Consider the following 25,402-nt stretch of genomic DNA (forward strand, 5'->3'; position numbering starts at 1 on the left):
AGACGAGGAGCAGCCCATCCATAATTAAACAGCAAACTTTGCCATCTACCAAGGACTTGTCTCCAGGAATATCCAGCTGCACTCCAAGACTGCTACCCAAGGACACAAACCAAGGAAGCTCGGCCTCTTCTGCTAACAAACAGTGACAAAGGTGTGAGAGAGCATCACCAGCTCTGCTTTCCCCACATTTTCTGTTGCTGCACATCTAAAGTAAGCATAAAGTCTTCCTGACAGAAAGACAGAGGTTCAAAGTGTATCAAAAATCTCATGCAAGTAACACCAAGAGTTTGGAAATTCACTCTAATACAGAAATTGGAATGTTTCCTTACAAATACAACCAAAACTTTCTGAGAGATCCCCAGCACCAGATTGCCTGTCCCCAGGGAACAGCAAAGTATGCAGATAATTAGGCTCACTTGAGTTTACAACTTGTAACCTTTGTGTCATTTTATGGAAACAAACTATATTTAAGGGGAAAAAAAGAAAGGAAGAAAATATTTACATTTTGACAACATACAACTTGTTCACATGAGCCACCAGCAAATAAGTTCCCATATGTTATCAGGAGGAGGTTTGCAGTCTGATGTGACCCAGTGTACACATCCCAGACTTCCAAAGGATGGCTCACATCCCACTGTCAGCACTCAGCAGCCCCCAAACTTGTCTCTCACTTATGGTTATTCAGCTCCTCTGCAACTGTTTTCACTGAAGTATTTATAGCATTCCATCTTCAAAACACAAGTTTTGCCCTCTGGAAATAAGCTAATTGCACCACCAGCTTTGTTCCACACTGTCCCATTTCCGTCCTCTTTCCCAAACTCCTCTGCTTCTTGAAGTTTTTCTTCCTCTGTTTTCCCTAATACTTGACATCCTTATTTCCACAGTCATGCTCAGCCAAGTTATCACCTTCACCTTCCTCTGTCCAGTGTCCTCACTTTCTCAACCTCATCTCCTTGTTTTCCTTCTCCGTCACTAGTGTGATTCCACCTCTACAGGCAGCTCCTGTTCCCTCTTTTTCCCTACAGCAACAATCCCAGCAGACTCTTCCATGCCCATTTCCCCCATAAAACTGTCAGACTTGTAGAGCACACCAAAAACCAAGCAACCTACGAGACTGTGGCTTGCCAGCTCCCTAAAGATCACGACAGGATCTTCACAATGACAATAAAACTGAAAGCCTTCACTCTGCCACAGCATTCCTGAAGAAAAGGGGTGGCAGGTAGTGTGATCCCAGCAGCAGGCACACAGGCTGTATGGACCCATGTCTGTGGATTCCTCAAAGCTCTTTTTTATTCCAGGTATCACAGTGTGGACGTAAGGAAGTCCACCACCAACCTTATGAAAATGGAAATTAAAAGCACACAGAGCACACGTCTCACTTTGGGTGGGGGCATCCACACAAGCCAGAGATACGAGTATTTGTAGGGTATTTGTAGGACAACACCCTAAAATGATAAGGGAAACGGCTCAGCACATATATTTTGTTCACAAAGAACAGTTCCAAAGTTTTCTCTTTTAAGGACAGGGAACACACGACCCATTTCCAGCCATACCCATCCATGGCCAGCCCACCCAACAAAGACAATGCTCGCTCCCAATCCGTTATCCCATTGCACAAGAGGATGGGAATCTCATCCCACAGCCTCCAACTCCAACAACTGACCACAGGCCAACTTCACACAGCTCCACAGGCTGTGTTTCCCTGGGACAAGGCAGCAGAGTGGTATTTTTTGGTTAGGAAAGACACATCCCAGCAACAAGTGTTCCCTGAGGGAGTGTGTGCAGTGATGGAGGTGACACACAGCCAGAGGCCCTGCACAGCCAGATCACACCCGAGCAGGGCCAGCAAGCGCAGGGATGGGGCAAATGCTCATCGACATTTCCATGTAAACCTTCCAAGGGGAACGTTCCACACACCTGTGTCACTCCCAAAGACACCTGCCCTGACAGGGACCCGCTCCATCACCAACCAGCGAGGCTGCGGCCCTGGGCACCTCCTGTCACCTCACACCTCCCTCCACAGGTGCCAAGGAACGCCCGGGACCGCTCAGGGATGGAGGACAGCAGTGACAGCCCCGGGTGACAGCTCAGCAAACCCTCAGCCCCTCAAAGCACCGCGAGGCGACCCCCGGAGGAACGGAGCGCACCGAGGGCGGGGGGCAGAGCTGGGGACCCAGGGTCCCCTCACATCCCGTGGGACAGAGGCCCAGCCTCGGGCCGGGTGTCACCACAGGGCCCGCGCTCCACCGACACCACGGGCAGGGACCGGGGCTGTCACTCGCGGCTCCCCTCACCCGCCGCGGAACGGATCGGGGCTGTCACATCCCGGGGGATGCCCTCACATCCCGGGGGACCGACCCGCACCCCAGGCGGGGGTGTCACCCGAGAGGGCGGGACGGGCGGGCGAGGGCCCGGGGGTGTCACCGGGGGTCCGGGGGTCCCCTCACCCCGGGGGAGGCGCGGCGGCCCCGGTGCATCACGGGGCTTGGGCGGGGGGGGTCGCTCATCCCCCGCCCCTCCCTCCCGCCCCGCCGCCCCCGGCCCGCGCCGGCCGAGGCCGGTTCCAGCCGGTGCCCGCGCGTCCCCCCCGCGCGCCCCCCGCGCGCGCCGCACGCTGACGTCAGGCGCGTGTTGGCGCGCGGGCGGGCGGGCGGCGGCGGGGAAGCTCCCGGCTCTACGTACGTGTAGTGCTGCGGCTTCTCGGGCTGCGCCTGCAGCGCGCTGGCGGCGCTCGCCGGCCCGGCCGCGGCAGGGCCGCCCGCCACCGGGCCCTTAGACATGCCTCCCGCCTTCCGCCGCCGCCGCCGCCGAGGAGACCTTTATTATTCACTCTGCGCGGTCCGCACGGAGGGCGCCGCGCGCAGGCGCCGCCGCCGCCATTGCCGCCCCGGTGGCGCGCGGGGCGGGGTGGGACTTGTAGTCCCGCCGCGCGCGCGCCGCCCGCCGGCCCGGGACGCGGCGGGCAGTGGCTTCCGGCCGGCGGGACTACAACTCCCAGAGGCGCCCCGCGGCGACGCGGCCTCCGCGCTTCCTGCCGCGCGGGGCGCGACGGGAGGTGTAGTGCGCGGAGCCGTGGGGGCGGCGCGCCGGGGCGCCCCCCGGTGGCGGGGCGGGATCGGGGCCGAGGGAGCCCCGAGCGCAGGGGCGGCACCGACCCCCGGGGGGACACGGAGACCGTGCGGGACACCGAGCCCCTGAGGGCGAGGAGCGAGCCGCAGGACGGCAGCGAGCCCCTGGGGGGACACCGAGCCCTTAGGACACACCGGCCCCTAAGGGGGCGACACAGCCCGCTCGGCCCAGCCCCGACGGGAGCGGGGGCGGCCGGTCCCCACGCTGAGGGGCCGGGAGTTATTTGTGTCAGGCGGCCTCACTTCCTTCCTCCCCCTCTTCCTCTGCCTCGGGGGCCGCGCGTGGACGCGGGAGCGCGGCCAGGGCTTATTTTAGTGCTGGCAGCGCTGATGGCTCCGCGGCCCTCCCCACACACGGGACAGCGCCGCGCAGGACGGGCCCGCGGGCAGCGCTGCGGCCCCGCGAGGAGGAGGAGGAGGAGGGAGGGGAGGAAGAGGAGGAGGGGGAGGAAGGCCCAGCGAGCGCATGAAGAACCTACCTGGGAGCAGGTGACACCAATGGCACCTGGCTGCTGGGACATCGCAGCACGGGCTCCCCGTCCTCCCCCGGGAGAACCCCCCCCAGAGCAGCCGTGTCCAAGGAACCGGCCCAATTCCCATGTGGAGCGCTCCCTCTGTCAATGAACTCCTCTCCCAGGGGAGGAAATGATAGGAGTTGCTTTTAATAGGACTTTGATCTCTTGGGCTCTGCTCAGACCCGCTCCTGGCGCTGTGGGAAAGGGCACTCGGCATTTATCGGGGCAAACACCTTTCTTACCTCTGCCAGCCCACACGGGCCCAGCAACGTTAATAATAAACTTTAGGCTTCGTCTCTGCAGCTGGTTTGGGGAGGCAAATCACTTTTTAAATTCCTATTTATACTTAGTGATACTTATGATTTAGTGTCAGTATCAGGCAGGCTTGTCCTGGGGTGATTTAGTAGCTTATTCCCAGGCATTTGCAGGAATAAGTCACGGGATATCAATTACCTTCTTATTCAGCTAACCACCCTCCATGGGAAGCTGGAGCCCTGGAGTGATGCAGTTCCTGGTCAATGCATGAGCAGGTGTTTCAGTGAGCATCTCCACACACATCTGTACACTCAACCACAGCCACTGTCAGCCACGAACCTGCTGGAAAAGCCACTCAATTATTGAGGAATCACACTGAAAACACCACCAACCTGCGCTTTGTCCAAAGGGATTTGGATGCCACAGGCTCCAGCCCCTCATGGTTGGTGTTTACTCTGCACCCTGGTGCTGACAGCTGTGTTCCAGCTGTTTCACACCTCAGCACACACCTGGCCAGGCCGTGGGGAAACACTGAGGACACTCCAGATGATGTGCCCAGGGTGTATTTATTCCCACCTCTGTGCTGGTTTGCCCTCCTCAGCTTCTGTGTGTACACCTGTCCCTCACCCTGTTCCACCCCAGGCTTTTCTAGAGCAAAAAATTCTTAAGTTTCTCCAAAGTGAGAAGTCCAAGTAGCCATTGCTATGAAACTGGAGAAGGCAATAATTAAGGTGACTCTGAGCTCCTGGTAACAAAGTTTCACCCGGCCTCCTGGCATTAGCGACAGTGCAGTGAGGTCTCAAAAGTAACAAATTAAATGCATTAAAAGCTGTTACTACCAGAAATTTTGTTTTCCCTGAGCCTGAACAACTCAGCCGAAAGGGGCATTATTCCCTTTTCACCTTCCGAAACGGCGCAGTGAGTGTTGACCCACACCTCCCAGGCCACTGCGTGGATACACAGCTTTTTGCCCCTGATAAATAATTAACATTTTCCTTTAGAAGAGAGAAAACGAACCCGAAAATGAGGATCAGAGGCAGGGGAGATGACATCCCTTGGGCAGAAACAGCCCTGGCACACGTGATGGCCCTGTCACACCACGGTGCCACGTTTGCTTGAGTGGCAGCCCGGACACGGAGGGGCAGGACACGCTCCCAACACATTGCCAATGTGCCAAGCTCCATCCTGGTCCTGCCATCCTCTGAGCCCAGAGGCCGAGGATGCAGAGCCTCATGCAGTGGGTGATCCCAGCTGCTCTGCGCTCTGGGAAACCTCAGGGACAGCTTCAGGAGTGTCTGTTTGTGTTCCCTGTGTATCCTACGTGCTACAACTCCAGGGCATCTGGGACTTGTTCTTCTTGATCCTGGGAGCCTTCCCGTGGGGGCAGGGACCTGCCTCCACAGTCACTGCAAATACAGTAAAATTGTGATATAAGTCAAAGTATAACTTAAGGCAGCAGTTTTCCCTAAAAGACAAGTTTTATTATTGAATTGTTATTTATCTTAGGAAGATAAATGCTAAGATGGCACCAACAGGGAGCATGGATTCTGGGTTTCTACTGGCAAAGAAAGTTTGTGACTGACTTTGGGGGTGACGGTGCCTCACAGATCAGTGTGATTTGGGGAAGGGCAGCGCAGAGGGGCTGAGCCCCAGCTCTGCACGCTCCCTCCGCAGGGCCAAAGGTCGGGGTGGGCTCTGCCATGGGGCAGCCGCATCCCAGCCCCACTGCCAATCCAGGTCCCGTGACAGCCCTTCCTTGGCATCTGGAATGACAAACCCGGGCGAGAAGCGCCGGAGGCGCTGCCAGACCCGCTCCCCTTGCGGGGCCCCCGCTCGCCCCACGGCCGCCCCCGAGCGCGGTGCGGAGCGGCCGCACACCGGCGGCTCCCGGGGGAGAGGGGGCGGAGGCGGGGGGACCCCGCGGCCCGGCCCTCGCCGCTCGCAGCCCCCGCCGGGCGCCTCTGCTCCGCAGGCCGGGGCCGGCGCTCCGCGGTGGGGGCGGCCGGGGCCGGCCGGGGGTGCCCGGGGGATCCCGCGGCGCCGCCGCCGCTCGCCCCGCTCCTATTGACTTCCCATTGTGGAGCTTCGCAACAAAGGGTAGGATCCAAACCCTGCCCCGTTTCGTCCAATCAGCGCCCAGAGCGCCCGCCCGCCGCCGATTGGATCCTTCTCCTCCCTCAACACCCAATCGGACGCCTACTTTAACAACCAATCAGCGCCCGGCCACGCGCCCAATCAGCGCCGGGGAACCGGAGCACGGCCTTTGTGTGTGGTGACGCAACGGCGCCGGCGGAGGTCCCGGCCAATAGTGCGGCGCGTTGCTTACAGGCATTGTGACGTCACCGCGCCACGCGCGCGCCCCCACTATAAAGAGCGTGTCCCCGCGGCGGGGAGGGCGCAGTGAGCGGCGCGGCGGCTGAGGAGCGGCTCGGCAGCAGCACGGCGTAGAGGATTCGGCGCGCAGCGCTACCGGCACCGGCGCTTCCTTCTCTTCCTACCGGTAAGTACCGGACAGCGGACGGGTCTCGAAGCGGGCGGTGGTGTTGCGCGGCTGTTCGCGGCCTTGGGTTCTCCGCGAGCGCGGCGGACAGGCCCGGCCTTGCCTACGTGCCCTGAGTCACGGCCGGTTCCCATCCCCCACCATTGCGCCTCCCTCCCTCCCCCCCCACCCCGGGGCGGCCCGGGAGGAAGGAGGAGGCGGTGTGACTCAGTCGCCTTTCCCCGGGGACGGGAGCGGCCGGGCCGCGAGGCGGGGGCGGCGGGGTAACCGTTACTCCTCCTCCCGGTCCCGGGGGAGGCCGCTGGCCGCCTGCCCGCCGCGGGGGAGGGGGTGAGGGAATCGGCCGCGGCGGCGTCGGGCCCGGGGGTCACGGGGACAGCCGGGCCTCGGTGTCACGCGTGTGTGTCTCTGTAGGTAAGTGAGGAAAAATGGCCCGTACAAAGCAGACCGCCCGCAAGTCCACCGGGGGGAAGGCGCCGCGCAAGCAGCTGGCCACGAAGGCGGCCCGGAAAAGCGCCCCCTCTACCGGCGGCGTCAAGAAGCCTCACCGCTACAGGTAAGGCCCTCGGCTCGGCCCCGGCTGCCGCAGCCCCTGCCCCGCCTCACCGCCCCCTCCTCCCTCTCCCATCCAGGCCGGGAACCGTCGCGCTCCGTGAGATCCGTCGTTATCAGAAATCTACGGAGCTGCTGATCCGCAAGCTGCCCTTCCAGCGGCTGGTCAGGGAAATCGCCCAAGATTTCAAGACAGATTTGAGGTTCCAGAGTGCGGCCATCGGTGCTCTGCAGGTACTGCCGAGGGCCGGCTGGGCTGCGGTGCCGGGGGAGCTGCGCTGAGGGTTTTTAACAACGTTTCTTGTGCTCTTGAAACAGGAGGCCAGCGAGGCATATCTGGTGGGTCTGTTTGAAGACACAAACCTGTGTGCCATCCATGCCAAGAGAGTCACCATCATGCCCAAAGATATCCAGTTGGCTCGCAGGATACGGGGAGAGAGGGCTTAAGTGAAGGCTGTTTTTATGGTGTTTTGTAGTTAATTCTGTAAAATACTTTGGTTTTAATTTGTGACTTTTTTTGTAAGAAATTGTTTATAATATGTTGCATTTGTACTTAAGTCATTCCATCTTTCACTCAGGATGAATGCTAAAAGTGACTGTTCACATAAACCTCAGTGATGTTGAGCCTCGGGCTCGGGAGTGACAAGTTGCTAATATGCAGAAGGGATGGGTGTTCTTTCTTGCTTCTCATGCATGTTTCTGTATGTTAATGACTTGTTGGGTAGATAAACTTCTTGTAAGGTACTAGAATTGATATAAATGTGTACAGGGTCCTTTTGCAATAAAACTGGTTATGACTTGATCCAAGTGTTTAACAATTGGGGCTGTTAGTCTGACCATGCATCACTGTGATCCAATGTGGACTTCCTTCAGAGGGTGAAACTTCAAGTCTTAACCACAGTGTAACTTACAGTTTCCTAAAAACGTAAACCTGGCAGCTATAGAATACACTATGTGCATTTATAATAGCTATTTTATATATTGTAGTGTCAACATTTTTAAATTAAATGTTTTACATTCACATGTGAGGAGTCTTTGTCATTTGGTTTGGGCTTGAAGAAGCTTCTGCCTCCTACAGATTGCTGTAATCCTGGGCTGCTGCTGTGGCAACTAAACTTCTGCTGGCACCAGAATGGAGAACTTTTGGAGTATTGTGGAGATTTTGTGCAGCTTGAGTCCCTGCTGTGGCCAGTGAGAGTGGTGCCCTACAGCTGTGTAGGGTGCAGGAGGACTGGCTGAGGCTGCAGTGACTTTTTGGGGGACTTTCTCTGATCAGGGCACAAGCTTAGTTCTTTCTTCCTTTCTAGTGGATGCAGGGAAAGTTTATTTTGGACTTGTTGGTCTGGCTGAAGCAAAACCACCTGGCTGTTCCTGAGCAGTGTGGGGAGCATTCCCATGGGATTGGGCTGTGCCAGTCCTGGGTCTGATGGCACACGGTGGGAGCAGAAGGGGTGGGGGCTCCATGGCATTCTCATTTCCCATCCACACTTTTGGATGGGATGTGACTGAACTGAACCCTCTGGGTTCCTCAGCTGCTGGGCTGTGGTGGAGGGAAGTGCTCAGAGGTAATTACACTGAGCTTGGAGGGCAAGGCTGCTGGGCCCTGCCAGAACAGGCTCTGCCAGTCAGGCTGGGGCTGTCACACAAAGCTGCACAGGGAAGTGGTTGAGCCAGCCTGGCTTGATTTATTCCAGTGGAAATTGTGCAGCAGTCCCCACCAGGTTCCAGTATCCGTGATCTCCCACCCAGGATGGTGAGGAAGAGGATGGTCTGCCGCCACAACGGTGAGGGAGAGCATGAAATCCATCCCAACTCGCTGTGGGAGGCAGGGCCTGCATCCCTCAGCTGCTGCTGGGCCAGTGGTGCCTCATGGTGCTCCTCTCCCTCAGACAAGCCACTCTGTGTGCCTGAATCCTGCAGCTGGAGGAACAGGACAGGCACTCCTCACCACCCTCTCACACAGCCTCCTCCTCCTCCTCCTCCTCCTCTCCTCCCTGTCCTGCCCTGCTCCGAGCACACCCAGCCCTCGGCTCAGCAGAGTCCTGCCACAATCCTGCTCTGAAATGATAACTTTTATACAAGTATTTCCTATTCTCCTTGCTACAGCCGTAGGGGAAAAGATTCCTTTGATACAAAGTAATGAGGTTCACAACTTAGACACAAAGTTAAGCACCAAGTAAGGCTCAGTGATGTCAGGTCAATCACCTGGGCAGGGCTCTCCAGGGCCCCTGCCTGCCATGGGAAATCTGAGCATCCTCAGTGGCCCGTGTAATTCAGGAAGAACCACACAGCTTGCATTTAGGACAATTAAAAATGGAAGATTCCAAGTCCTAGGATTTTTGCTTGGTTTGGTGCTGAGCTGCAGTAGCAACCTCAGCTTCTGCAAGAAAAGTATGTTTAAAATAACATCCCTTGAAAACAGTATTTCCTCCAAGTCCTTACTGGAAACAATGAAGCAGCTGGGTATGCCTAGAAGCTGTTTCTTAAAATAAAATCATTGTCAAGTGGTCCTTTATAAAAAAAACCCCACACCAGAAAAATATCAAAATATCTCTTCATCTTAGTAACCTCAATGAAAGGAATTAAGTCAGATCCTGCCTGTGGTGGACCGGAACAGAATTCCTGCTATTCCACGGTGTGACATGGCAGCTGAAGCCTTAAACCCTTCCCTTACCCATTCTCCCGACGATTTCCTCGCATTCCTGCTCAGAGCTGGATGCAAACACCAGGCAGTGGAACGTGCTCCCGTCAGGGCTCTCGGGGGAAGAGCTAAAAATGGAAACACGTCCATGATCCAGGCAGCTCTGAGCCCAGCCCTGCCTCCCGCTGCAGCAGGACCTTGTGGCTGCTCTGAGGTTTCCCAGAGCCACAGCCCTCTGTGCCCTGCCAGGACCCACAGGCAGCACTCACAGCACACACAGGGCAAAGATCCTGGGGCTCCACGTGCAGCGTCCCACGCAGGAGATGGAGGGGTAGGGATGGCGGCACAGGAGCTGTGAGGGACAGGGATGGGCAGGGATGGGGACACAGGAGATATGAGGGACAGGGAGGAGCAGGGATGGTGGCACAGGAGCTGTGAGGGACAGGGATGGGCAGGGATGGCGGCACAGGAGCTGTGAGGGACAGGGATGGGCAGGGATGGGGACACAGGAACTGGGCAGGGACAGGGATGGGGACACAGGAGCTGGGCAGGGACAGGGATGGGCAGGGATGGTGGCACAGGAGCTGTGCAGGGACAGAGAGGGGCAGGGATGGTGGCACAGGGGCTGTGCAGGGACAGGGAGGGGCAGGGATGGGGACACAGGAGCTGGACAGGGAGGTGGCACAGGAGCTGTGCAGGAGATGGAGGGGTAGGGATGGGGACACATGAGCTGTGCAGGGACAGAGAGGGGGAGGGATGGTGGCACAGGAGCTGTGCAGGATATGGAGGGTTAGGGATGGTGGCACACAGGCTGTGCAGGGAGATGGAGGGGTAGGGATGGGGACACAGGAGCTGTGCAGGGACAGGGAGGGACAGGGAGGTGGCACAGGAGCTGTGCAGGATATGGAGGGGCAGGGATGGGGACACAGGAGCTGGGCAGGGACAGAGAGGGGCAGGGATGGTGGCACAGGAGCTGTGCAGGATATGGAGGGTTAGGGATGGTGGCACACAGGCTGTGCAGGGACAGGGAGGGGCAGGGATGGGGACACAGGGGCTGTGCAGGGACAGGGATGGTGACACAGGAGCTGTGCAGGGACAGGGAGGCGCTGTTTGGGGCTCTGGTCAGGCCCTGCCAGCCCCATTCCTGGTTTATTCTATCCCCAGCTGGGCTCCCCAATGCCACCAGATTCCCAGAGCTTGGACGTCACTCACTCACCTTGGAGGAAGCCTTTTCCTGCACAAGGACTTCTGCCTCCCTCACATCAAATAAAACCTCCTGCAGGGGGATGAGGGGGAAGAAGCCTCGATCAGCACAGCCCTGAGCTCTGTTTTTAATCAGACACTCACCAGAGATTATCCAAATGCAGAAGTGATGAAGCACAGTCAGCCTCAGCTTTTTCAAGTTTTCTCTCTGCTGCTTCTTTTCCTCCACCACCCAGTGCTTTCACACTTCAATCTTTTCAAAAACAACTCCCAGACGCTCAAACTACAGTGACCTGAGCCCTAAAGCACCCCTGGAATCAGGTTTAGCCTTCCCAGAGTTTTCCAACTTCTTTCCTGCATGTGGCTGCATTTTTCCTTAATGCCCTTTCCTATCCTGGCTGCTGAGATGCTTCTGACCTGAAAAAACCTCACCAGGGTGATGGGGTGGCAAATATTCAGCCAAGCCAAGTGAACCCGGAGCTGGAAAAAATATCCATGGCTTGCATTGGAAAAAATATCCATGGCCTGCATTGGAAAAAATATCCATGGCCTGCATTGTCTCCCAGAGCCCTCCCCAGGATGTCCCCAGCCCTGCTGCTCACCCGTGGTGCCAAGCTCCTTTCCAGCACAGCAGGGATGGCCCCCTCCAGCACCTCTTTGCCACCATACTGAAATGGAACGGGAAGGGGGGAATAACCCTTGGAGACATGAAGAGAACTCCAAAGAGATGATTCACACCCCCTGGCAGGTCTGTGCCCCACAGCCTCACCGTCCCAACGCTGGTCTGGCCCAGGAACCGCAGCTTGTAGAGCAGCCTGGGGAGAAAAGCTCGGGGGCATCAGAGGGAGGACCCCCTGTTGTGGTGTGCTGTAATGTCCCATTTTGGCCTTCCAGGTCACTTCCCCAGGTGTGCCTATACCTCTCTCCCTTCCCCCTTGCCCCCATGCTGAGTGAGTCCTGTCAATCAGGCTGAACATTCCAGCAAGGCGTCGTGTGGTTGGTCAAGTTCAAAGGATGCCCCTATGCCCAGGGGTCATTGGCCTGTCTGGGTGTCATCTTCCCCTGAGACCCTGCCCCTCTCACCTGGTTGATGGCTCACCTGTACCTCCCCTCCCCCTGTCCCTGAGCTTAAAAGGTGATCAGACCATGCGGCCGGGATTCTGTTGGAGCAGTTGCTCACGTTGAGACCTCTGTAACCATGGAATAAACCTCTGGACATTAAACCCTCCAGCAGAATCTTCTCCTTTTTCTCTTCACCATCGCCTGAAGCCATTCCTCCTGAGGTAACGGGGTTCCTAACAAGCCTGGACTTGTTCAGTGCCCAGCTGCAATCTCCAGCAAGCCAAGGTATCTCTGGGGTGATACACCGCAGTTGCTGCCTTTGGCCCAGCAGCGAGGGTCAGACTGGCCCAGGCACAATCTAACTGGGAATATTGGGAGCACTTTTTCCAATAATCCCCCCACATCCCCCCTGCTGCTCTTTGCAGGGGAAGATGCTCCCAGGCCCGTTCTCACCTCCAGGCCATGGGGGCAGCCTTGGCCCCACAGCCCGGAGCAGAGCTCAGGGATGCTGTGGGCACAGCCCATGGCACAGACCCACCTGCCCCCCTGCAGCTGCCGGGGCTGCCCCTTGGCCCTGGGGCTGTGCCGGGGGCTGTGCTGCAGCTGGAACTGCGGCTCCTTCTCCTTCAGGGCCTCCAGGTAGGGCAGCAGCGGCTCAAAGACGCTCCCGTCGTGCCAGCGCCACCGCAGCAGGCGCAGGGCCAGCGGTTCTCCCTTCAGCCTCTGCAGCACAGCCCCAGCCTGCAGCGAGGAGGGAGCAGGGGCAGCAGGGGGGACAGCCCCGGCCTGAGTCCCCTGTGTCCCCTGTGTCCCCTGTGTCCCCTGTGTCCCCTGTGTCCCCTGTGTCCCCTGCGTCCCCCGTGTCCCCCGTGTCCCCTGTGTCCCCTGTGTCCCCTGCATCCCCCATGTCCCCTGTGTCCCCTGCGTCCCCCGTGTCCCCACCCACCTGCCCGGGGGAGGCGGATCTCAGGCAGCAGCCGTTGATCTCATCCAGGATGTCACCGGCCAGCACCACCTCGTCCGCCTCTGCCTGGCTCTCGGGGAGCACCTCGGTGACAAAGACTCGGCCATCCACGTACCTGGGGGTGCAGCCGAGCCCCAGCTCAGCCCCAGGGACCCTGCCTGGCTCCCCTTTTGTACCATCACCCATACACTGAATGCAGGGAAAAGCCACCCCATGGACAGCAGATACTGGCAAGGCTGAGCTCACGGGGAGAAAAGCACCCGAGACAGCCCCAATGCTCTAAGCTGGATATTTATTTCCCTTTTTGGGGGCATTTTCAGGGCTGTGCTGACCAGATTCCCTCTGCAGAGGGGAGAGGAGGATCAAGAGTTCCTACCTGAGCATCATCCCCAGTGCTCGGCACGGGACTGTCTCATAAATACTGCACACCTGAAAGAGACTGGATGGTGACAGTGGCAATGGCCTTGGGACACCCAAGGACCCCATGCCGTGGATAATTTCTAGCACTGATGCCAACCCGGGGCTTTGGGAGCCCAGGGAGAGGCAAATCCCAGCGCCCCAGGCTGAGCTGGGACCGTCAGCGGCCGCTTGTCTCCCAGGATCCGGCCGTGCCCACACCCTGAAGGGACAAAGCCGCTCTATGGACGGCATGGCAAAGCAACAGCAGAGCCTTAACCCGCTGAAGAGCCCTCCTGGCTCACCCCACATGTCCCCACGCAGCCGGGGGACGCAGCTGTCCGTCCCCAGAGGCGCTGCTGTGCGCAGAGCACTCAGTGTCACATCGCATTAGCCGGGCTGAGCTGGCACTGCCTGCCAGAAATGCCCCAAAGCCAGCGGCATCCCGGGCTCTGCAGCACCACCACGGCTCAGTGCACGCCTTGGCCAGTCCCAGAGCTGCCTCGAGCTTTTTGGGGATTCTTTTGGGTTTAAAAGGTGGTGGAGGGATGCTCTGCATCGTTAAAAGACATGAGGGCGTCCCCGCTGTTCTCAGTACCACACTGATGTTTCACTGAGCAAACCAACTGATGCATAATCTGTGTCAGCCCAGGGAAATGGGGATTCCTTTGGCAATCAGGGAGGGGAGCACGGGAAAACATCACTTATATCAGAGATTCGGGCCTGGGTGCTTTCCTTGCTTGGTTTTACTCCCAGGAATGCTGGGATCTGCTCCTGGTGATGCAGCAGGTACCCAGCATGATCCAACCTCGATAGCAGAGGCAGCTCTGCTCATCCTGGTGAGCCTGAGCCAATTCACCCCGGGGTGTGTGGCAATCCCTCCCCACCATACTGCTCCTTATCTTCCTCCTTTGACTTTTCAGGGAGGGCCAGGTGGCGGAAGGACGGCTCCCCATGGGCTCTCACCGGCAGCAGCCAGCTCTCGTCCAAGAAGCTGCAATTCTGCAAACAAAGGAGTGTCAGGGAAGGGGCCAGGGCCCCACGCTGGCAACCCTGTGCTGGTCACCACCCCCCTGATTCATCACTGCACCTGCAGGTCCAGGGAGAAATCTATCTCTGTCAGCACCAGCAGCAGTGAGAGGAACGGCTCTGCAGAGGGATGGGGATGGAGAGAGGCAGTGTCACTGCTGGGTTCTGGCAGCCACAGCCTCACAGGGGCACAGCAGAGGACAGAATGGAGCCATTTGCAGTGTCACTGCTAGGTTCTGGCAGCCACAGCCTCACAGGGGCACGGCAGAGGACAGAATGGAGCCATTTGCAGTGTCACTGCTAGGTTCTGGCAGCCACAGCCCACAGGGGCACAGCAGAGGACAGAATGGAGCCATTTGCAGTGTCACCGCTGGGTTCTGGCAGCCACAGCCCACAGGGGCACGGCAGAGGACAGAATGGAGCCATTTGCAGTGTAACTGATGAGTCCTGGGAGTGAGGCCTTGAGAGCATCCCAGCACCACGCACCCAAGTGCTGCTGGAGGCTCATCCCAGGCTCCTGCTGCTGGCACAAGGGCAGCTTGGCACCCTTTTTTCCCAAAATTCAGACAAAGACTTGCACCAAATGCCACTGACTATTTCTCCCCTTAGAAGCACAGCAAAGCTGCCCAGGCTCTCTCCTACACAAGCCTTGCAATCACGCTGCCAGGTCTGCAATCTGCTCATGCACCAGCAGCACGGGTGATTTATAAACCATTGATGTACAGGTTTAACATGGGGTTATTTATCATAACCAAAAGATTAAAGGCTTCCACCTTGGCCTGGCCCCCTAAAGAGTCTGGCAGTGGATGGATGGAGTGCTGCAGCCTGTCAAGGCAATGCAACCATTGAAACCCCTGTGCCACCCTCAGCCCAGGCCCATCCAACACAGTCTCTCCTCAAAGCCAGACTGGGTCTGCTTAAGCCAGAATCCTTGGTACAAATGAATAACATGGAAGACACTTCAGAAGAAATTTTCCTATCCCATGCCACTAAAACCAACCTTAGATGAATTCAAATAATGTTTAAATATTTACACTTTGTTTGGTTTTTTTTCTTCCCATACAGCAATACAGCAATGTATTTAGATTCCAGCGCTAAGTTTGGATTAGAAAAATCACGGTGGACTCTTCCCCCTCCCCTGCAGCAGCAGCGCAGTGCCATAACACCCTAACCCATCCTGCCTCGGCTGAGCCCCATCTTACCCCGGAGATCTTCCCTGCCGAGGATGGAGCTCCCTGGGTCATAGAACTGAAAGCCAGCGAAAAGCACAGGTTATCCTCCGTTTCACAGCCCACCGCCCGCGGGCAGCGTTCCCCCCGGTGCCCACCTGCAGGAGCGGGGGGCTCTGTGCCAGCTGCGCCACGGCCGCTGCCAGCGCCTTCCCCCGCAGGGCCCAGCGCAGCCAGCAGCGCCCGCGGCCCTGCGCCGTCCGCGCCCGCTCGCAGCCCGCGGCCCCGCGGATGCTCACGGACAGAGGCTCCGGCCTGTTTGGGGACAGGAGAAGCGGCTTTGGCATCACCCGGGGCGTCCTCCCTGCGCCTGGGCTCTTTGGGATGAGCGTGTGGCTCATGGTGACAGATGCCACCGCAGCTCAGATTTTCACCCAGCCCAGCCCGGGGCGCTCACCGGCCGCTGGTGCCCGCGGGGAGCTGCTCCAGCCAGTGCCAGTAATCCCGCCTGCGGAATCCCCAGGCCGGTTCTGTGGGAGAAAGGCAGTGCGAGACCCCTCGCCGCGGGCCTGAGCACGCTGTCGCCGCCCGCCCGGGCCCCGAGGGTCACTCACGTCGGAGCCCCTTGCGCAGGATGCTCTCCAGCAGCTGGCAGAGGGACACGAGGTGCGGCGAGGTGTCCGTGCAGGGGCCCCCGGCCTCCCGCAGCCGCAGCACCGCTCCTGCGGGGCGGAGAGACAGCGGCGGTGCCGTGGGTGCCCAGCCGGGGTGAGCGGACGGGATATCGGGGGCACAGCTCTGCACGGCCCCGCGGGAGGATCCGATACCCCAGCACGGCACGGCCCGACCCCCCCCGGGGTAAACTTCCCCAAAGGCACGGCCGGGCGGCGGGGCTGGCCCGGGGAGCCCCAGCGTGGCCCCGCCGTCGGTCCGGTCAGACCGGTACCGAGCGCGGCCAGGAGAGGCTCGCACAGGGGCCGGGGGCCCACGCTCACCTTTGAGGGCGCTGAGCAGCGGCTCCTTCCTGGCCATGGGCTCGCCGTGCCCCAGGGCCAGGCGATCCCGCGACGGCGGCTGGATGGGATCCAGGAACCAGGAACCGGGAACCGGGATTCGGGAACCAGGAACCGGGAACGGGGAGCGAGGAATGGGCCCCGCCCCAGGAGCAGAGCGGAGCAGCCCGGCCCCACGGGCGGGGGGAACCTCACACACACACACACACACACACACACACAGGGGTACGTGCACTTGAACGGAAAGCACAGACGCTGCTGTACATCGGTGTAACACAGTGACACACACACACCTATTGATGTGTACAGATGCACAAATTCCATACATTGCACAGGCAGAACCCGCATATATGAGACACATGTGCAAAACAAACGCGTATTAATCTCTACGAGTATTAGCACAGGCTTTGGGATATGGATATATGTGCTATGAATCTTCGGTGCCGGCCCCCCAGCAGGGACACTCGGGGTGTGGGGGCGAGCGCTCGCCCTGTCCGTAGGGATGCGCACGGACAGAGAATCCCAGCACCGTGAGAACAGGCGGTGCGGGGCGGTGTGGGGTTTACGGGGCTGTTCGGGGCTCCCGGTGCGGGGTGCTCGGGGCTGTTCGGGGGGTCCCGGTGCGGCGCGGGGTCCCGGGGCACTGCGGGGTGCTCGGGGGCTGTTCGGGGGTTCCCGGTGCGGCGCGGGGTGCTCGGGGCCGTTCTCGGTGCTCGGGGCCGTTCTCGGCGCTCGGGGGCGGTGCGGAGCGCTCGGGGGCGGTGCGGGGCGGTTCGGGCGCTCGGGGCGGTTCGGGCTGGTTCGGGGACTCGAGGCGGTTCGGGGAGCTCGGGGGCGGTGCGGGACTCCTGGGGGCGGTGCGGGACTCCTGGGGGCGGTTCAGGGCGCTGCGGGGCCCATCGGGGGCGGTGCAGCTCGGCCATGGCGGAGCCCGGTACGTCCGCGCTGCTGGCGGCCGCTCGCCGGGCGCACGAAGAGGCTTTCGGGGGTCCGGCGCTGCTGGCGGTGTGGGCCCCCGGCCGGGTGAACCTCATCGGGGAGCACACCGACTACAATGACGGCTTCGTGCTGCCCATGGTAAGGGCCGTGCCCTGCCGCCCGGCCCCGGGCTCTCGCCGTGTCACCCTTCCGGGTCCGCCTGGCAGCCCACGGGGGTTCTCGGCCGCCGCCTTCCCATCCCCGCCCCGGGGCGACCCCTCCGGGAGAGCCCACCCAGGACCCCGAGGGATCCTTCGGGATCCCCTGCCCAGAGCGCGGCGTTCGGAGCCGGACCTGCTGCAGCCCCCCCTGCAGACCAACTCCTCGCTGCTTCACGGGGATGAGATTCTATTCCCAACCACCTCTCCGAGAGGCTGGAGCCTCTTTTCTGCAGCCCCGACAAACAACTTCCCGTTCCCAGAGAGCGATGTTTTGGTGGCAGAGATGGTTCAGAGCGGCAGGAGCTTCCTGCTCCTTCCGAGCCGCTTTGGCTCAGCGGCGAAGTCCCCACTCAGCCCTAAATCAAATCTACAGATAATTAATTACTGTGAGGCCGAGGAGCGTGGGAGCAGGTCAGCTGAATTCCCTGACAGACAAGGAAACGTCCCGAAGCCTCTCCCATTCTTGGCGTGGTTACCTCTCCCCCGGAGCCCAACAAGCAGCGCCGAGCTGGGGGTCAGGCCCAGCATTCAGTGGGAGGACTGACCCTGTGGGTCAGTAAATAGGCAGGAATTTTAATTCTGTGCCAAGCCAGAGTGTGCAGTGGGGCTCTGGGGGGCTAAAGAGAGCACTTGGGTGCTCCAGCTGTGGGCTGAAGCAGCCACAGCTGTCACCTGCCACCCGTGGGGGTGCTCCAAGGGGTGCTGCAGGGTCTGAGCCCACCTTCCCCACCCCAGGCCCTGCACCTGGGGACGGTGCTGGTGGGAGCCCCCACGCAGGACGAGACCATCTCCATCGTCACCACCTCGGCAGAGGCAGACGAGCCCCACAAGGTGCAGTTCCCAGCTCCCACTGCCAGCAGCCCCCTGAGCCCGGGGCAGCCCCAATGGGCCAACTACATCAAGGGCGTCATCCAGCACTACCGGGGTAAGGCCGGGCTGAGGGGTGGGTCAGAGCCCCCCTTGCAGGGAGCTGCTGTTCACATCCAGCTTTGGGGCTCTTCTGGTGTCTGTGTAATCCTGCAGCTCTGCCAGGACCAGGCTTCAGCAAACTCAATCTCAGCTCCAAAGGGCTGCAGGGTCACACTCCGCAGTGGGTCACCCTGTGTTCTGAATGTTGCACAGGGGCTCTTTGTGCCATTCCCAGTGAGCTGTGGGGCACACACAGCCTTGCAGGGGCTCATGGCCCCCCTCCTCCCTTCCCTTCTGCTCCTGCAGGTGGTTCTATGCCAGGCTTCAGCGCTGTCGTGGCCAGTGACGTCCCCCTGGGCGGGGGCCTCTCCAGCTCGGCTTCTCTGGAGGTGGCCACCTACACCTTCCTGCAGCAGCTCTGCCCTGGTAAGGCAGCAGCCTGTCCTGGGCCCTGCATCTGCTTCCAGGGGAGCTGGGGTGAGGGAGGTGCCCTTAGCTAGATCACACAGCCCTTGGGAAAATGCTGCTGTGAACGGGTAACAACTCCTCAGCTGGCACTGCCCTGCCTGTGTGGCTCCTCTGGTCATCCAGCCTCACCTGCCCAGATGTCTAAAATCCACGGCCAGGGGGATGAGAGGAAGTTCCCTTGGGAGCATCCTCTCCCCACCCTAATGGCCCCAAAAATCAAGATACCTGAAATACCAGTGTCAGTTATCCAGCTGGATCTGGGGTCCAGGCTGGCATAGAGGCCATGCAGGGGTGCAGGAGCCAGCACCTGCAGCTGTAAAACCTCATTCCTTGGGAAAACAACCTTTTACCTCCATGTTTGCTTCCCCTGCCCCCAGGCAAGGGACAAAGTGGCAGGAGCCGCTAACCTGTGTGTCTCTGCTGTGGCACAGACGATGGGGATTTGTCAGCCAAGGCGCTGGCGTGCCAGAAGGCGGAGCACACGTTTGCCGGGATGCCCTGTGGGATCATGGACCAGTTCATCTCCGTGATGGGCCAGGAGGGCCACGCCCTGCTCATCGACTGCAGGTCAGGGGCAGGGCTGCGCTCGCTGTGCTGTGCTCGCTGTGCTGTGCTCACCTCCTCGAGCAGCTGAGGCTGAGCTGGCCATGAGGGCAGGAGTGCAGGGAGAGGTTAACCCTTGAACCCAGCCCAGGACCTCCTCATGGGTGTGGGGCAGCCTGCGCTTTTATTCCTCCTGGTCCTGATTCCTCCTCCTGCAACCTTTCTGCTCCTTGCCTGGCTTGTCTTTCCCACAGTCCTTAGGGTCTGTTATGGCACTGATATTTGGGAGGGAGTGCAGTGCTGGAGTGAAATCCCAAACCTGCTGGACTTTGCCTCTGTAGCTCAGGCTCTGCCTGCCACGTGGCCTCACCTGACTCAGGTGTGTGCGAGCCGGGGCGGGCAGGGGGCGGGCACACGGCTCGGCTGTCCCTGCAGGTCCCTGGAGACCAAGCTGGTGCCGCTGAAAGACCCCAGCCTGGCCGTGCTCATCACCAACTCCAACGTGCGGCACACGCTGACGGGCAGCGAGTACCCCACGCGCCGGCGGCAGTGCGAGGAGGCAGCGGCGGCCCTGGGCAAGGCCAGCCTCAGGGATGCCACCATGGCCGAGCTGGAAGGTGGGCACAGCCCTCCCCTCACCTCTGGTCACTCCCTGGGGCATCAGGAGTATTGGAATTAAATAGCAGTATTGCCGGGTGGAACGTGCCTGGGCTCGTCTGGGCCTTGCTGCTTGACCAGAGGCGGCGGCTGTGGTGGTTTCACCTCAGAGATGCCTCTGGCCAGCTGTGTGCTGCAGCTGGGCACTTGGGACAACTCCAGGCATGCAGGAGCTCGGGTTTACCTCTGGCACAAAGGCTTTAGGCGAGGTGAAGAAAAAGGAGTCAGTTCTGATGGAGGGTTTGGATCCAGAGCTTTATTCTGGCCCACAGGCCTCTGAATGCAGCAACAACTCCAGCAGAACTCCCGTGGTTGCTGTTCCTTTTAACCCCAGGGAGAGGGGCAGGGAAGGGGTAGGGATCCCACCAGCCAGGTAAAGGAGGGGAAGTCTCGGGGGACAAATGACACCTGGATGGCCCAATGTCCCCAAGGCTGAGAGGCATCTTTTGAACTCTGCCAATCACACTACGCCCTTGCTGGAATGCCAAGATTGATGGACAGCTCTCAGCAAGGGGGCAAGGGAGGGGAAGGGAGAGGTTGTTGGCACACCTGGGGAAGGAACTGGGAGAGCTGAAACAGGTTATTACATCGCACCACAACACAAGAGCTTGGTGCCCCGGGGGCTGAGACCTGGGGCAGGCGGGTGGGCGCACACCCTGTGATGGGATGTGCTGCGGGCAGGGAAGCTTTGGCGCAGGATGGATGCAGGATGCAGCACCCTGCAGGCTGTGAGGCTTTGCTGCAGGAGCACAAATGTCCCTGCAGAGGCCAGGAGCCGCCTGGGGGATGAGGTGTTCCGGCGGGCCAGGCACGTCATCGGCGAGATAGCGCGGACAGAGGAGGCAGCGCAGGCACTGCAGGACAAGGACTACACCACCTTCGGGAAGCTGATGGTGGAGAGCCACAACTCCCTCAGGTGAGGGTGCCCGAGGATGCTGACAGCTGGGCCAGGGTCTGCAGCACCCCGCGCTGCTGCTGTGGCAGTGGCTGCACAAGCTGGGGCTGTCAGGGCTGCAGTGGTTGTGCCCAGGGTGCAGGACAGGGCTGAGCATGGCTCTCCTCTCTCCAGGGATGACTATGAAGTGAGCTGCCCCGAGCTGGACCAGCTGGTGGCAGCAGCCCTGGAAGTGGATGGGGTTTATGGCAGCAGGATGACCGGGGGAGGCTTTGGAGGCTGCACGGTGACGCTGCTGAAGGCTGGGGATGCAGACAAAGCCAAGAAGCACATCCAGGTATGTGGCAGAAAAGTCCCAGGATGGGGGGCAACGATAAGAGACTGAAAGATCCCAAGGGGACACTCAGGGGCACAGCACAGGGACATTGTTGAACTGTCACTCCTGAGCCATTGGGGTTGCTGGAGCCCATCCATGGCCCTGAGACTGTTGATGCCACTGAGCTCCTGCAGGCACTTCAGTACCGTGCCAGTCACAGAGCCCTGCCCCAGGACTTTGTTGTATTGAGAAAGGGAGTGAAAAAGTGCTGGGGGAGCTTCAGGATGGCCAAATCCATCCACAGAAAAGTGAGCTGAGCTTGGGTACTCCTGAGCTGAACACTGGCAGTTATAGCCCTCAGTGCCATCACCAGTGTTCCCTAACTCAGCACCTTGGCGTGCTCAGGTAGCTGGAAATTCCAGCAGAATGGGGGTGTCAGGACATGGGGCCTGTGGACAAGGCAGAATTTCATTTTACTGCTCTATGAGATCATGGTGCACTCTATAAATGGCTGGGGGAGGTGGGAGAGAGGAAACAGGACCAGGAGTTACAGTTCAGTGAAGAGTGGAGGTAGGTGAGTGTGGAACTGGCCAGCAGGGCCTTTCCCCCCAGCTCTGGCAGCCCCCAGCCTCAACTGCTCCTCTTGTTTTTCAGGAGAAATACAGTGGCAAAGCCACCTTCTACCTCAGCAAGCCCTCGGCAGGGGCAAAGGCTCTGTCCATGTAGAGGAGTGACCACCTCCCCTGGGAACCTTGGGCTGGCATTGCCTCCCTCCCCAAGGGGATCAGTTTGTCCATCTGCCTCACTTACCTAATAAAAGTAAAGCATTTGCATAGTTGTTCTGTGCCTGTGTGGGCCAAAAGCACTTGGGAGTGTTCCTCAGAGGATACTGGTTTATCTCCACTTTGCACTGGTGCAAGGAGCCATTAGCAGAGCTGCAGTCACAGGAGGGGATGGCAGTGCAGGAGCTGCAGGCACTGACACCTGGCAGAAGCTCCTGCTTGGGAATCTCCCTCTGGCCCCTGCCCTGCATCTGCTGCAGATGGAGGGAGAGATTTTTTTATTTTACTTTAAAAAAAATCAACAATAAAGAGGCAGAATATAGAGAAAATATTTATTGAGTGCAAGAGGAAGCCATCTGATCAAAGACCTGCTCTGGATCCATCTTGGAAAGGCTGAAACAGCACCAATTCCAACAAGCAGATAAATTAAAAAAGACAGGCCTGGGTTAGTGCATGTGCATGGGGAAGGCCTGATCCCCTGGAGAGCAGCTGATGGGGCAGGCTCTGCTCTTGGAGAACAGGATCATCTTTGGTTAAAATGCTTGGGAAAATCCCTGTTTAGGCAGTTCTCAGTGTCTGACCCTGGGGCACAAATCCTAAAGGGTCACAGAGTCCTTGAGCAGGAGGAGACAAAATCCCAACCCCAGGCACGAAGGGAGCAGGGAGGGAGGCAGCCTCATGCCCCTGGTGCTTGCTCAGGAGAAATAATGCTTCTTGAAGGCACAGTAAAACCTCAGGGTTGGTGAAGGATCCCTGGAGCCAAGTTCAAAACTGACCCAGCCCCACCTGCAGTCATGGAGATTCCTGTGGACTTGATTCACCCACATCCATCTTTGGCTGAAAGGTGTTCAGCCCTTCCCCCAGTAAAATAAAATGCCTGAAGAGGAGAAGGAGCTGTTGGTGGTGAGCTCTTCTTCAGAGTCCAAAAGAAAAAAGGAAATAGAAAAAGAAATAAAGAAAACCACCAAAAAAGCCAAGGTTCATTGTGAGATCAAAGCAGGCTGGTGATGCTGCCAGGGGCCCAGGCAGCTGCTGCCTTGGCTGGAAGCTCCAACCCAGAGAGTGGCAGCTGCTGCTCCAGGCAGGCTCCTCAGCTGCTCCCATGCAGCTGGAACACAGCAGGGAAAGCTGCACTGCTTGTTGTCCCTGGCAGAGGGCAGGGAGCCTCCAGGGATCCTGCCCAGCACTGGGACATCAAACCCAGCAGGGTCTCAGCTCAGCCCAGCCCTGTGTGAGGGGAGCTGAAGCTGAGGCTGAAGAAAGGACTCTCAGCCTTGTTCAGGATAGTGGGAGTGCCTGTTGTTCCAGGCCTGCTCTTCCTTTGTGTTTACTGATGGAGCACAGGTCCCTTTATGAATCTTGCTGCTGGGCAAGAAGTCTTTTAAAAGGTACCCAGCATCTTCTGCCCTGAAATCTCACTCTGTCCACATCAGCTGTGTGAGGAATCCCAGCACAGTTCCCGTCTCTCGCCTCTGGGAAGCTCCCAGCCCTTCTGTGCCCAAGTGCTCCAGCTGGGAGATGTTCTGCAGTGGGTGGATCTGGGCCCTTGCAGCCTCCTACTGGAGCCTCTGGGGCTGAAGGGTCCAAGGCAGAGCCCACCAGCCTCATCACAGGGTTAAAGTGGCCTTTGGATCAAGCCCTTGACTCATTTCTTCCTGTTATTCATGTTTCCCAGCAGCCACAGTTCCAGTGTAGCCTCCACATTCAGCATAGATCTCATCCACCTCCATTTTTTTATAAAATAATAAAATACATTTATATATATTTATATATATATTATGAAAACTGTACAGTGTTGTATGCAAAAAAAAAAAAAAAAAAAAAAAAAAAGCATCTGAGGCCTTGAAGTAATGCAACACAAATGAAAGGTTAGTCTTTGCTCTCGTGGTACCAAATGTCAGCAGCAAAGGACAGACACAAATAGGTGCAATAAGAAAGCACAGGTTACCCCAAAACCCTACCTTGCAGCTCTCATAAAACCCCCATACTGAACAAAACAACTCCAGTGGACAGGTGAGTCACCAGAGAGCCTGGAGCAAAAATGGAAATGGTGACCCTCTACAAATCATGGTTTTGACACCTGAGATCCTCTCAAAACCGTGGACCTGACAATAAAATCATTCCATTCCATTTACCTGGGGAGGCTGAAGCCATGGAGACACCCCAATTTCTGCTCTGAAGGATGAGCTCACACACCCAGAGCTCTGAGTGTGCTGGGCTCCAGAGGAGAAGTGCAGAGTCTGGAGTGCCTCAGAGGGTCTGTGCCCACAGGAGGAGCTGCCCAGGCACCAGCTGGGTGAAGCCCCTTTGGGTTGTTCCATAAATCCTGGCACTGATCCCAGAAGTGCTGCTGGTGCTCGGGCTGCCCCAGCTCAGGCCTCGTAGAACTGCCTCTCCAGCTGCTGGCTCAGGGTCCCGCTGGCCAGCACCGTGTGGCTCACAAACTCCTGGGTCAGGGTGCTGCTGGAGCTCTCCACGTGCTGCGTGGTCACCAGCATCCCGTCTGCAAGGGAAGGGTGGGGTCGTAGGGAACAGGGTCTGCTCTGCCCCACGACTCCAGGCACGAGTTTTCCATCATAGGAAATGGCATTTAGGGACCTCTCCCCACCAAGTTGTCACAGACATATTTTATGAAAAATCCTTTTGTTAGGATCCTTTCTCCTGAGAAGCTGAGAGGCCTCAGAAACGAAATGTAAACAATAATTATCTGCTGCTGTGGAATGCAACAGGTGCATCTTTGATTGGTCTCATGTAGTTGTTTTTAATTAATGGCCAATCACAGTCAGCTGGCTCAGACTCTGGTCAGTCACAAGATTTTATCATCATTCCTTTCTATTCCTTGCAAGGCTTCTGAAGAAATCCTTTCTTCTATTCTTTTAGTATAGTTTTAATATATACTTTTCTTTTAACATACTATATATCATAAAATAATAAATCAGCTTTCTGAAACACGGAGTCAAGATTCTCATCTCTTCCCTCATCCTGGGACCTCTGCAAACACAACTACACCAAGTGACCCAGTACTTTGCTATGTCAGCCAAGGGTTTGGATCTCCTGACAGCTCCCAAACTCTCCATGTTTCAGCATGAACCCATGAGCTCAAGTGGGATAACATGGGACAACTACATTGATGTGAATAAAGACGTTTGTCCCACTGCTCTCTTTCTGTCTGCTCTGAAGAGATTGAACCTTGCAGGAAGAGCTCTGATTTGGTCCCTAGTGGTAGTGCTGGAGGACTCTCAAATACAGCATTCCCTCCAGGACTG

General features: G+C 58.3%; 4 protein-coding genes across 7 annotated transcripts in view; 2 read left to right on the forward strand and 2 right to left on the reverse strand.

The window, feature by feature from the left end:
- UNK (unk zinc finger) overlaps positions 1 to 2,795 on the reverse strand; it is a 45,821-nt gene extending 43,026 nt beyond the window's left edge. For 3 of the 4 annotated variants that reach the window (XM_058038533.1, XM_058038532.1, XM_058038531.1), the window contains exon 1: positions 2,683 to 2,780. In XM_058038533.1, the coding sequence (XP_057894516.1) occupies positions 2,683 to 2,780 (98 nt within the window). Of the gene's footprint in view, positions 1 to 2,682 lie in introns of all 4 variants that reach the window. The other variant, XM_058038534.1, reaches the window with a different exon arrangement.
- A 3,506-nt stretch (positions 2,796 to 6,301) lies between these two features.
- On the forward strand, positions 6,302 to 7,973 carry LOC131092068 (histone H3.3A). Its single transcript, XM_058038535.1, has 4 exons — positions 6,302 to 6,398; positions 6,813 to 6,954; positions 7,031 to 7,184; positions 7,269 to 7,973. The coding sequence occupies exons 2-4, from the start codon at positions 6,827 to 6,829 to the stop codon at positions 7,395 to 7,397; spliced, it is 411 nt and encodes a 136-aa protein (XP_057894518.1). The 5' UTR covers positions 6,302 to 6,398; positions 6,813 to 6,826; the 3' UTR covers positions 7,398 to 7,973.
- A 9,374-nt stretch (positions 7,974 to 17,347) lies between these two features.
- GALK1 (galactokinase 1) lies at positions 17,348 to 22,185 on the forward strand. Its single transcript, XM_058038913.1, has 8 exons — positions 17,348 to 17,504; positions 18,302 to 18,491; positions 18,782 to 18,901; positions 19,375 to 19,510; positions 19,922 to 20,103; positions 20,909 to 21,059; positions 21,213 to 21,375; positions 22,009 to 22,185. Exons 1-8 carry the CDS (start codon positions 17,349 to 17,351, stop codon positions 22,078 to 22,080), a joined length of 1,170 nt encoding a protein of 389 aa, XP_057894896.1. The 5' UTR covers position 17,348; the 3' UTR covers positions 22,081 to 22,185.
- A 2,323-nt stretch (positions 22,186 to 24,508) lies between these two features.
- ITGB4 (integrin subunit beta 4) overlaps positions 24,509 to 25,402 on the reverse strand; it is a 33,804-nt gene continuing 32,910 nt past the window's right edge. Inside the window, exon 41 of the mRNA XM_058038872.1 lies at positions 24,509 to 24,639. Within this exon, the coding sequence (XP_057894855.1) occupies positions 24,509 to 24,639 (131 nt within the window). The remainder of the gene's footprint in view (positions 24,640 to 25,402) is intronic.

The sequence above is a fragment of the Melospiza georgiana genome, chromosome 21 (genome assembly GCF_028018845.1).
Source record: "Melospiza georgiana isolate bMelGeo1 chromosome 21, bMelGeo1.pri, whole genome shotgun sequence".
Lineage (NCBI taxonomy): Eukaryota > Metazoa > Chordata > Aves > Passeriformes > Passerellidae > Melospiza > Melospiza georgiana.